The 12,999-nt window shown below is 54.5% G+C and overlaps 1 protein-coding gene across 2 annotated transcripts in view; it reads right to left on the minus strand.

The window, feature by feature from the left end:
* AGO2 (argonaute RISC catalytic component 2) overlaps positions 1 to 12,999 on the minus strand; it is an 83,886-nt gene that overhangs the window by 30,196 nt on the left and 40,691 nt on the right. For both annotated transcript variants that reach the window (XM_087825526.1, XM_087825524.1), the window contains exons 3-5: positions 5,432 to 5,552; positions 2,447 to 2,628; positions 552 to 688 (exon numbers count right to left, since the gene is read on the minus strand). In XM_087825526.1, coding sequence (XP_087681652.1) covers positions 552 to 688; positions 2,447 to 2,628; positions 5,432 to 5,552 — 440 coding nt within the window. The remainder of the gene's footprint in view (positions 1 to 551; positions 689 to 2,446; positions 2,629 to 5,431; positions 5,553 to 12,999) is intronic.

Here is a 12,999-nt window from a genome sequence, read left to right on the forward strand (position 1 = left end):
GGTGGTTCAAGCCTGGTCACCGGCTGCCCGATCCTCCCTCCGGTCAGGGGCAGCACTGAAGGGGTGCTAGGGTCTCAAGTTACCCTCTGAGATGGAAACTAGGTTTAAAACAAACCCCAATATCGCAACCATAAAGGCTGGATTTCTTGACCCCCTTCTGGTGTCGTTCTCTCTGAGGTGACCACCCCCTGGGACACGAGCCTAAGAATCACATAGGAGATCAGGGGACTGGAAGTGGGGCTTCCACTCAGAACTCCCAAGAAAACCCGGTTCTGCCCAGTGGACACCGGCTGTAGCGTCTGGAACCCTGTTAGAGACGCAGCCCCCAGCCCCCTCCAACCCCGCTGTGGTGAGCCCCGCAGGTGGCCTGCTGCTCCATCTAAGGACCCTGCCCTGCCCTGACCAGCAGGCGAGACAGACCAGGCGTAACACAGCATCTCAAGCTCTGACAGAAGCTGTGTTTGCAGCTGGCCACACGGGCCCACCCTGAGGTCTTGGCCCCCTGCAAGCCCCCCACCCCAACCCCACAATGAAAACCGGGCTCTGCTTACCATCAATATTTAGCATCATTTTCCAAAGAGAAGGGCGGACAGACTGATGGAAGCCAAACCACACTTCCCGGCCCCCACCCAGGGGGTTGGAGCAGCCCTCGGACGCAGTGAAGAAGGAGCGGCCCACGGGCGTGTACCTGGAACGAGAGACCCCGGCTGTGGCCCAGGTGCTGCCCACCTGTGCCAGGCAGGCAGGCACAGCGACACTTCTGCCTCTCTTGTCCTTATGAAATGCCGTTGCCAGGTGCAATGTAAGGCGCAGCCTGGGGACCTGGGCCTTGCTGCAGGAACAGCGAGATGTTTCAACGCATCACGCAGGGTGGGCACATGGAGGCCATTCTCTGTGAGCCAGGCTCCCCTGCCCACCAGGGTTCCCCTCGGGGACGTGTGACATGGAGACAGACCCCGGGACGTGCTCCGGCCGTGCGTGGGGCCTGGAGCGCACGTGGTGTCCCGCTTCGTCTCAGGGTCCTGACGCTGTCTTCTCGCCACCACGCTCAGGGGTATCCTGCCCTGCTCCTCCTGCTCACAGCACTCACGTCCTTCTGGAACGTGTCGGGGGCGCCCGTGCAGACGGAAGCAGCGTTTGCCACGCGCCAGCCACAGCCTGGCCTTGAAGGGTCTGGCTGCCTGGGGCCGAGGACCACATCCAGATGCAGCACCGGACGTCCACTCCTGTTTCACCAGCTCCCTCTACAGAGCGGCTCTGACTACGGGAGGGAGGAGCAGGACCCCGCGGGGGACGAGGGTCACACGCCCTCGAGGGGCCCCCGGAGCGAGGCAGGCGCATCGGCCAATGTAGTGGCACCAGCAGGCCCTGGTCGCCGGACGTGGCATCAGTAAGGACCCCAAAAGGACAGAGTGCACGCTGGGGGGGTCCCTGCCAGTGGCAGCCTGTCCTGCTGCCACCCCCACCCGTCTAAGAATGAGACCACCAGCGTCCCCCTAAAATCTCACACAGCGCCTCAGTTGCCTTCTCTCACTTACAAAGGATCCCTCGCTCTCCCCTAAACCTTAGTGGTTTATTTTTTGTTTTTGTTTTTTTCAAGTATATCTTTATTGATTTCAGAGAGAGGAAAGGAGAGGGAGAGAGAGAGAGACAGAAACATCAATGATGAGAGTCATTGATCAGCTGCAGCCCACAACCCGGGCATGTGCCTTGACCGCGAATCGAACCCAGATCACCTGGATCCTAGGTCAACGCTCAACCGCTGAGCCACGCCCGGCTGGGCTAAACCTTAGCGTTTTGGTCGGCACTGGGAGCGGTCGGCGTGGACCTTTGTTTCAGTGTTAGGCTGTTCTTTCCCTTGTTCATAAAGCTCCCGAGGCTCTCCTGTATACCATGCATGTGGAAAGAACAGGCTTCCCATCCTGGGAGCTGGCACAGCCCTTGTCCAGCCATCTGGCAAATTATGAGCCGCTGGAGGGCCACCACCCCTTAAAGTGTCACCGACCCTCTGTCCCAGCAAGTTCAAGCACGGCACCTGGTAGTGAGAAAGCAATCCCACAGAACAGAACAACATGGTGCTCCCTGCAGTCCAGAAAGGCTCCTCCCGAGGGGCGCCCTGCCCCGGGCAGAACCTCGACACTATTCCTCTAGGACAGTCCCAAGCGTGAAGGCAACAGAGAAACAGCACTCACAGCACCGGGGGAGCCGGGGAGCCTCACCAGCACAAGAGCTCAGGGAGGTGATCTTTCTGTGCTCGGCTGAGAATTCCAGGGAATTTTTTTTACATTAAAACTTTTCCCCATATCAGCAGTGCTGTTATTTTCATTATACAAATCCCAACTCCAGGAACCAGCTCTTCCTCAGACAGGGTTCAAACTCCCCAGGGAATGCCCAGGGTCGGGGCAGATGCTCCCGGCCCCTGGCCCTCACCGTGGACGGATCTCACCTCATGGACGGCAGGTGCCTCATGACCACGTCGAGGGCCTGGATCGTCTCAAAGGGGACACTGGGCAGCCGCCCTGAAAGTGCATCGTGTAATGCCTGCAAGCTCACACAGGACACCCATTTGATGGACACCTTGAAGATGCGGTCCTTCCCTTCTCCTGGCAACGTGACCTCCAGCTCCACCTGTGAGGGATCCAGAGCACAGGTTACTCATGCCATCCTCTGAAGCAGCTGCTGGGAGGCCCAAGGTGGCAGGTGGGCATCCGGAGCACTCCTGGGTTAGAGCACTTGGTCAGCCTTTACTTAAGCACACACATGGGGCGCACACATGCGGGGCACGCAAGCCCCTCATGCTGCCAGCAGTGACAGCTTGGACCTCAGACTGGGACTTCTCCCTTCCACACGTCTGGTACTCACTCTGTGCCCACCCAGTATGCAGCATGGGACACCAGACCCTGCAGGGTCAACGCCAGAAAGGGGTCGGGTGGGCCCCAGGAAGGGGAAGGGGAGGGGGAGGGGGAGGGGGCAGGGACAGGGAGGGCACAGGCTGAGGCTGCTACCAGGCAGAGGAATGGGATGTGGATGGCTTGCTGCAGGTCCTGGGAGTTCTTTCCCCAGTGGAAACAACTGAGAAAGCTGTAGGGGCTGGGCGGCCCGTCATCTGGGTCCCTTCAGAGTCCACAGGCACTGGTTCTGCAGTGACTAGACCATGGGCAGAAAGCCTTCCCAGAACAGACGTGTGGTGAGACAAGCAGCAACCACTCACAGCGTGGAGCCTCGACGCCATGCACCCTGCCATCCCCTCAGCGAGCCGTCTGGTCAAACAAGTTCACAGTCAAGTGTGGGAAGACAGCTGTGTCTGAATGAGGACGCGGGCGGTGGGGCATCACTCTGGGCCCTTCCCCATGCAGACAGGGCTGCGCACCAGCATCGCCAGGTACAGAATGGCAGAGTGCGAAGCCCCAACGCCAACTACAGAAATGCCCGTGATACAGACAAAAGTACTTCACAGGAAAAAGAGCACACATAGAAGAAAAAAAGGTGGCCCTTGGCTATGAGATGCGGCACAGGGCAGTGGCACAGGTGAGGATGACAGATACGGGTCCCTCGGACCAGAAACAGAAGCCAGCACTATCTGCTAAGAGCCTTAGACCCTGACAACTCAAAGCCTGGCTTTGGACCAGCAGTATGGCTTTGGAGCTGGTTGGAGATGCAGATGCCTGGACACCCAGGAAGCACTAAAGGGGAAAAGCTCTTCTCGGGGTACGCTCACTTTCAACTCACACAGGACCTGGGGAGCAGCTTCCATACCATCTCCCCATTTACCGGCGCAGCGGAGGCTGGCAAGGTGAGGCGCTCACCCAGGGCGCCACTGGGAGCAAGGACGAAGTAAGGCCTCGAATCGACCCACTTTACCTTGGAGCTATGCTGTTAATTTCCGTAGGAGCCCATCTCAAACTCCAATAGGGTATGGACTCCCCTACCCTCCTGAAGGAAAATATTCCTCAGCCCCTAGTGTGTAATTATAAATATGTACAGCTAAAACTGTGAATAAACTCCTTATGGTTTTCTTTCTTACGCAACTTTAAACGAAAACAAATGTGCAAATTAAACACAAAGCTTTATAATCCATGAATTTCAAATGCACAGCATGCTACTTTGCAAGGGTGCTCCTCTAGCACTAACAGGAGCAGGGGCCTGGCACTTCCCCAAATTGGGACATGGGTGCCAATCGCCCTGTGCAGGCGGCGCTGGTGCTATCTCTGAGAGTCACCACGGGACCTTTGGCGCAGAGCCCTTATCACCACCAGCCTCCCTCGGCCACAACGACCTCTCCTCTTATCGGTTGCAACCCCAAACCAGAACCACCCAGCCTGCTGGCCATCCAGGCGGGTGAAAGGAGCTTAGTCTTTTTAAGATGATCGCTAAAATACAAAAGCAAAAAATGCAATGCTTGCCGAGTGCGCAGGTCACCGATGGGGCAGCAGGTGAGACAGCTCTGAGCTACAGTCCTCCTCGGGGACCTGGAGCCTAAGAAGTTAACTGTGCAGGTCAGTCTCGAAGGCAACCAGCTTTTCTATTCTCTTTTAAAGATTGTTTCTGAGCTGAGTCTCTACTCTGCTACTTACAAGAAACACCCTGACCACCCTGCAGCAGCCCATCTGCTGAAAGATGTGCCAAGAAGTGACAACTTCTAGGCAGAAACTTTATTACTTTTTAAATAATTACAATGAGGAAGGACAGTAAGAAAAGGCAACTGTAACACAAGCAGTGAATCAATGGCTACAGCCAAAGGTCAGCTTTGTTTCTCTGCCACTGTCTCTCTCTGTCTCTCTGTCTCTCTCTCACACACACACACACACACACAGACACACAGACACAGACACACACACAGACACACACACAGACACAGACACACACACAGACACACACACACACACACACAGACACAGACACACAGACACACACACACAGACACACAGACACAGACACACACACAGACACACACAGACACACACACACACACAGACACACACACAGACACACACACACAGACACACACACAGACACACACACACACACAGACACACACAGACACACACAGACACACACACACAGACACACACACACAGACACACACAGACACACACACAGACACACAGACACACACACACACAGACACACACACACACCCCTACACTCATGCGAACGCACTTCTCCTGAGGTGGTCCCCACCCCCACGCAATCCCTCTGTCCAAAGCAGCCTGTGCACCTGCGTGGGCCTGTGTTTCACATTTAAAAGTTCCCAAAGCCTGTCTCTGGACACGGACAGCTTAACTGTCTACCACTGACCGCCAGGGCACTGGAAGGCAGTGCTAATGGACCGCAGGTGAAGCAGAGCCGAGCAGGCGCCCTCCCCAAGGTGGGACGATTACCTGCACTAGCAGTCACACTGTGGGACCCGAGCCCGGCTCCATGAACTCACCTTCTCCCTCCCGATCGGAAGGGGCATCGCTGTGTAGAGGTTCTTCCTTCCATCGAACACTGGCTTCCGATCCCCAAAGATCTGTGTTTTAAAGTGCTGGACCATATGTTCCACTATTTCCCTGAAACAGACAGAATTTGAGTGAAATGTTAATGAAGCCAGAGAAGTGACACAAGGACAACACCCTTCCCAACTCGGCTCCTTTAGCAACACGACTTTCAACTTTCTTTGGTAAAGAATCCAACTGGAACCTTTGGTGGGTTCATCTTGTTCCCTGAGCCACTTGAACATTGTGGAGCGTGCTCTGCACCAGCCACCACATGTGCCGCAGACCTTCCCGGGGCCCCAAGGAAAGGACCGCGGGGAGGCTCCTGTTCCTAAAGCCGTAGGATTGGATGTCACTCGCTTTGCCGTGGGACTCTGCAGGCCCCATCCCCACCAGGTTGGTGCCTCAGGAGGGCCTTGCTTTGGTCACTGGAGAATCAGAGGTTCTGACGTAAGCAGATGTGTTCAGGGGTTTCTATGCTCGGCTTGGTGTCCTGCGGTCCCCTGTAAGAAGACACCCTGGTACTATTGCCCTTTCAGTCTGGGCTCCAGAATAAAGACCCTGAATTTGACTCAGAGCCCAAATCCAGCCTGACCCAGTGGGGCCAGTGGGTGTTTGCTGCACGCCACTGAGACTTGGGTGCTGTTTGCCCCTTGGGCATTACAGCAGCAGACTCCCCAAGAGCACAGGAACTGCTCTGCCACGGGCTCTAGGGCACCCATGGGTCCGCACATGGCCCACGCTCAGCAGAGGCACAGACGCACACTCTGCGGATGACCTGAGACCCTCCACCGCCCAGCTGGTGGGAGGCAGGAAGAGCAGGGCCACCGCCTGGCACATCTCTGCTCTGAGAGCCCATGTAGCACATCTCTGCCAGCAGCTCAGGGAGGTTCGAGGCATTTCAATCCAACTCACTGAATGCCTGACATTCTCACACACAGGGCCTAACAAAGGAGAGACAGGAAAGGCCATGACCCCTGCCTCGCCCGAGGTCCTCGTAAAGCAAACATGTGAAGGACTGATAGCAAGTGGCCATCAGAGGCTAAAAATCTCAGCCATTATCAGGAAGTAGCAGGTCCCAGGATGTGGCAAAGAGAGAGATGAATCCTGAAAGCAGGGGCAGAGGGAAGAAGGGCGAGGGGGAGGGACATCTGAAAGTTAGCTCCAAGCTGGGACCTGAGCCCAGCTCTGCTGTAAGGGTTTTTCTCCGGGGCAGAGCCTTGGCCATCTGTCAGGAAGCAAGAATCAAACTCCTCCCATTCCTTTCCCAGAAAACGAGGACAGCTGGCCGGAGCAGGCTTTCTGTAATTCAAACTGGCTCTGCCAGACCGACCTTCAACTGTGTTCATCACAGGAGGCACGTCTATAGGGATCCAGCCAATCCTCCCCCAAATACCCTGTGCCTGGTGTCCCTGGGGCAGGCGGAGCCTCTGCACACATCTCTGATGGTGAAGCCAGGAAGGCACCAGGCCTCCGACACCAGCTGGGAGATCACAGCCCCGGCAGGCGCAAGGCCCGAGGACCTCCCCCAGCCTCCACCTCTGCAGCAGCCAGGGCGCAACCTCACCCGCATCCACGTGCCACCCCGGCCACTGCAACATGCCATCTCCAGACCACTGCTCTCGCCACGCTTCACGGACCCGTCTTCACAGTCAAGACTTCGCGATCGACCCAGGGTCAGGAGCTCTACTGGGAGGTTCCACCCACATTCAAAGAACAGATGATCCAACCAAACCCGAGTTTACTGTGAGCAGAATGAAGAGGCCGCCCCCCAACTCGTTCTATGAGGGGGGCAAAACTTTCATCTCAAAACTTGACAATGATCATGGGCCAACTGCATTGATAAACACAGATGTAGAAGCAAAGTATTAACCAACGAAATCCAGCAACATGCCAAAAATAACCAGTCGGTGATGGGCAGACACCGGGATGAAAGGGCGGGTTTAACATAATAAAAGTAACTGATGTGAAACAAACTACAGACATAAGTAAAAGCTAAAGCTATAGACAACGAAAGAGAAGAGTCTTTTTGGAGCCGGAACAGACAAAGGTATCTTAGAACACAGACAGTGTCAACTGTAAAAGAAAACAATAAAAAGAATGGACTTCAGAAAAACTTAAAACTTTTACTCTTAAAAGATACCTTTACGAAAGGAAAAGGCAAGCCACTGACTGCGGGAAGTATTAAAACAAACACGTATCTGACAAAGGGCCTGCAGGCATAATACATAAAAAAATCCTTACAATTCAATAAGACGCACAACCCGACTTCTAAAAATGGGTAAAAGATGTGAACACACTGCAAAAAAGATACACAAGTGGCCAATAAGAACACGAGTCATTACGGAAATGCTGACAAAACCAGAGGCACCGCCGCACACCCACGCGACCGGCTGCCACCCCAGACCCACCCCCAGGGCCGCAGGGCCGCGGGGACGGAGCGACTCGGCGCTTGGGGGGAAGTTCGCTATTTCTTACAAAGGTCCGTGTGCACACACCACCTACCCAAACCGGGTAACTACACGAGAGAAATGAACACACAATCACATCAACACTCGTGTGCAAATGTTTACCATGGTCCCAAACTGGGAACAACTCAAACGTCCAGCAACAGGCGAGCAACTGGGGGCAGCACGTTACCGCGGGACACGCGCCCTCCATTCACGAGTCACCAGCACACGCAGCACCGCGGCTGCGGCTTGAACACGCGCAGGGCGAGGAGCCAGCTACACAGCGGCACACGCTGTGATTCCTTTTCTACGACACTTTCTAACAGGCGAAAACGGATCTTCGCCGCCAGAGGTGCTCAGTGGGTGCCAGGGGGGGGCGGGGGATTAGCGGCAGAGGACTGACTGCCAAGGGGCATGAAAGAGCTCTGAGGGCGTCAGAATGCCCCACGCCTTCGTCCTTACGAGTGTATACGTACATTTTTATTTTATTTTTATCTTTTTTTCCCCCTCTCCTGAAGATATTTTTTCCATTGCTTTTCAGAGAGAGTTGGAAGGGGGAGAGGGAGAGAGACAGACAGAAAGACAGACATAGATGTGAGACACACACATCAATTGTTTGCCTCCCACACGCACCCTGACCAGGGCCGGGGATCGGGCCTGCAGCTGAGGTCCGTGCTCTTGGCCGGAACTGAACCAGGGACCCTTCAGTCCGTGGGCTGATGCTCTAACCACTGAGCGAAACCAGCCAGGGCGAGTGTATACATTGTTAAAGCTCACATAACTACCCTTAAAATGAATGCATTTTGTTGTATGTAATTATATCCCAATAAAATTGATTCATAGTTTAAAAATCAAATGTAAAAAGTTTTTACATTATGATAATCTCAAAGATGTAGAAAAAGAGCATTTAATAAAATTCAACACCTATTCATGATTTTTTTTTGAATAAGCAAACTAGGAACAGAAGGAAATGTCCTTAATCTGGTGGATTCCCCTCTGAGATTCACAATAAAACAATATTGGGATACAGGCATGGTCACCATCACAGGGAAGGAAAGAGGGGGCAGGAAGAAAACTGCCATTATTCCTGGATATTAGGACCTTATTTGTTGAAAATCCAGACGAACCTACCGAGAAACTCTAGAATCTGCATGGAGACAGGCTCCTTGCCTTCCTATCCGTGTAATTCTGGGGCCCAGCAGAGAGTAGGTTCTCCATAAATGTGGACAAATGCACAGCCCCTCCCCCCACTAAGCATCTGCTCGCTCGCTTGGTCCCGCACTCATCAGGTGCTGCAGGGGGAGCTACGGGCCGGAGCCCAGGCCGCAGGCCACCAGCACAGAGCCCGTCTCAGCACCAAGGCCAGGAAGCTGTCTCATGTGGAAACGGAATGAGGGAAGGGGCTGGAAAACCGAGACATGTACCTGCTGCCCATCCTCTTGGCCTCTATAAAACGAGATTTCCCGCAACGCTTTGCTTTCTAGCAGTAAACAGAGTCACGTTTTTTCTTCTCTTATGAGACAATCTTGGGTTGTGGCCACCCTGGTGTAAGTTTCCGATACCAGCAGAGGAATTCCTGAGTGATTTGGCTGCTCAGGATAGACAGATGTGTTTGGAAACACAGATGTAAATTATTTTATTACACAATGCAATATAATATCAATAAATAATGTTATGCATTCATGTTTCCAGAATCAGTGCCACCCTGTACCCTAACCTCCCCCTGCACCTTGTCCCCAGGGCCCTCTCTACCTGAGACTGGCCCTTCCTACTCACAGGATCTGAGTACGTTCCAGTGAGGACTGGATTTCCTGCGAGTTAAACGTGTAGGGACGAGAGACAGGGGACAACTAGTTCCAAATGGCACAAACAAATCTTCCCTTTGGGAGCAGGAAACAGCATAAGATGCTATTTAAAAGACAAAACAGAACAACCAACTAACACACCATATTCATAAACCATACTACTCAGTTCTCCCCAAACCAATTCATTCTTTCAATCCCAATAAAGATCAGAGGGGTTTATTTTTACTTGGTGGAATTTAATGAACTAATTGTACGACGTATTTGGACATGGGCGAAGGCAGCCAGTGCACTCCCAGGACGGCCAAGGTGGACGTGAGCAGCCACAGCGACGGGCTGGCTGCCGGAGCAGGGACTGGCAGCAGACCTCGGGGAACCGGGAGCCCAGGGAAAGATCACGGGCATGCGGGCATCTCACGATGGAAGCAGCACGAGACAGAACAGAGCTAAGGCAACTAGATACCTGGTATTTAAAGCAATAAAACAGAGCCCATGCACTTGAAACACTAGTCTACACTCGTGCTACTATCCACTCACACGGCAGACTGTGCGGGGCAGGAGCAGCCGGGCACAGCCAGCACCTGGCAGGCGGGCACACAGGGGCTCAGTAAATGTCTGTTCAGGGAGGAAGCTGCTCAACCCTTATAGCGGCCAGACAGCCCTGGGGCGTACGAAGCTGCCCTGGCCACCCCATGACCGAGGGGAAGCCTCCCCTCCCCTGCGTACTGCTCCGCGTCTCCCTGGGGATGACGGTGCTGCCACCTGGATCTTGCTGTGCAAACAGGAGTCACACGGCTGGATTCTTATCACAGGGTGGCAACTAACTCTAAAATGCGGAGGCCCCTTCCCGCCATCGACACAGACCAACTCCCTCCCTCCCCCCTTCCCTCCTTGTCTCTCTGTTTTAATTTTGGTAATGAACAGATAACATAAAGTGTGCCATTTCAATCATTCCTAAGTGTGCTGTTCAGCAGCATTAAGCACATTCACACTGTTGTGCAAACATCACCACCATCCAGCTCCAGGCGCCTCTCCTATTCTCCAATGAAGCTCTGTATCCATTAAACACTAGCTCCCCACCCCCTCTGCCCAGGCCCAGGGGCTCCCCAGGAGGAAAGGCCTGGGGACGCGTTCCTCTTGCCTTTTGTTCTGCCTCAGTATCAAGTCTGGCCACTGGAAAGAGACGTCCGGTAAATCTGCTTGGCTCCCTGGACAAACACCTTCACAAAACGTGATTCTGACCGTATCGTACCTGGTGGCTTACAGCGTGGTCCATGTATCGAAATGTGGAGGAACAACGACCACGGCACCCAGGTCAGCACTTACTCTGCCAGGCAATTCACTCCACCCTCACCACAGCCCCCGGCCCACTCCCTCACCCGCGGGACACGGTCCACAGCACACCCGGTAGGAGGCAGTCACACGGGTTTACTAATCCAGAGGCTGCACGCTCAGGATGAGCTTGTCTCCCTTTCTGCCATAATTATGGGAAGTTCTCTCTTTTAAAAAAGGTATCCTTTCGTTAATTTCTAATTACATAGGTTTTGTATTAACACATCCTCATTGTAAATTTCAAATGCGGGTGTTCGGCAAGTCTGCCTGGGCCTCGCCAGCCCCACGCTTTCCTCCGCAGCAGCCTGGCTGCGCCAGACCCACGCACCGGCACGGACAGGGAGGCCCACGAGCAGCGGCACTGGGCTGCCGTTTCCTAAACACACCGCACCCGACACACGGTTCTGGAGCTTGCTGTTTCCCACTCTGCCCGCGAGACCTTTCCGCGTCACCACAAAGACGTGGCCACCAAGGGCAGAAGCAGAGGCCACGGCACCACGCACTGCAACGTGGCAGTCACGACGCAGTGCTCACACGGGGGTGCCCCACTGCCGTCCCCCCGTTCTCACTTACCCGCCCCCCGGTCGACACACATTTCTCTTGCTGGCCTGCTCTCTGCCTTCACGATGTTAGACATCCTGTACACGCCTCTTTGGGACAAACAGAAGAAACGGTGAGTGTCAAAGGGTGAGCACACACCAAACCACCTTTCAAAAAGCCCAGGCCACGCACCCTCCCTGCGGGTGACAGTGCCCAGAGCAAGCGCCTGGGGCCGCCTCAGAGCTCAGAGGAACAAGGCGAAAGGGGCGGGAGGAGGGGAGCACAGCGCTGCCCAAGCTGACCACCGGCAAGCGTTCCTGGTGCTGGTGGCAAGGCCTCCGCAAGCCACGCCAGCGAGGGCACTGGCTGCAAGCGTGGCCAGGCCTGGGCCCACGATGAGGGGCACCCAGGGAGGCGGGCCTTGCCTGTACTGAATCTGTCTCCCGCGGCCACACGGCGACGGTGAGACAGACTGAGGCTGAGGCTCGCGGGGCAGGCGGTCACAGGGGCTCACCGCCGTGTGTGCAGACGGCATTGCTCTCTTGGCCCTTAACACAGCCTCAGGGTTGACTTTACTCAACACCTACCAGGTGCACTTCATGAGGTGTGGGGAACGCAGTGTGGAAGGAGAAACGAGTGAAGACATGGGGCGTTTGGACCTGTCCTGACAGCGTTACTCCCAGGGGGACAGCCCACAGCCTGAACCGAGCCCTCTTTTTCCGCCTCCGTTCCACCCTGAGCCTCCCTCCACCAGTGACCTTCAGTCCTGCTGACTGCTGGTCTGGCCCTGTCCTCCCCACTAGGGCAGGAACTGGGCCTGTCCAGTCCACCTCTTATACTCGGGGACACAGTACCTAGTGCCTATCACAAGCGTGGAGGTTTCCTAAACGTGGGCGGGCTGGTAGCATGGCTGGAAGGAGGGGTGTCAGCACAAACATGACTTCCAACATTTTCCTATACTATTCTCGTTGACTATAATTTTGAGATGGGACCTTAGCCAAACTCTATCAGAATTAATAGTAAAATAAAGAACCCTGAAGGCTCACACATTTAACTAGGCAGCAACTCTCGGGCTGGCTCGAAATCTAGGGGAGCAACAAAACAGGCCAGTATGTGGGCTGGCTGTGGCCACAAAAATGCAGCTCAGGCCCCGCCTTTGCTACTTTCTGTTTGACTGGAGGGAATTTCTAAACACTGGGTAACTTTCAAACCCGAAGGGCCTAACTATGCCAGAACTGTGGCGGCACAGTGAGGTAAAGCCATCCAACTTTAAGCACCCCCAACCTTTTCCTGTTGCCAGATAACAAAGCCTTAGTCATACCTATTTTCATAAAAGAAAGCTTCTTGTGCGCTGTGGTTGATGGCACAATAAGAGCCCAACTGCCACCATAACCATCT

Source organism: Miniopterus natalensis, chromosome 16 (assembly GCF_054644295.1).
Source record: "Miniopterus natalensis isolate mMinNat1 chromosome 16, mMinNat1.hap1, whole genome shotgun sequence".
NCBI lineage: Eukaryota > Metazoa > Chordata > Mammalia > Chiroptera > Miniopteridae > Miniopterus > Miniopterus natalensis.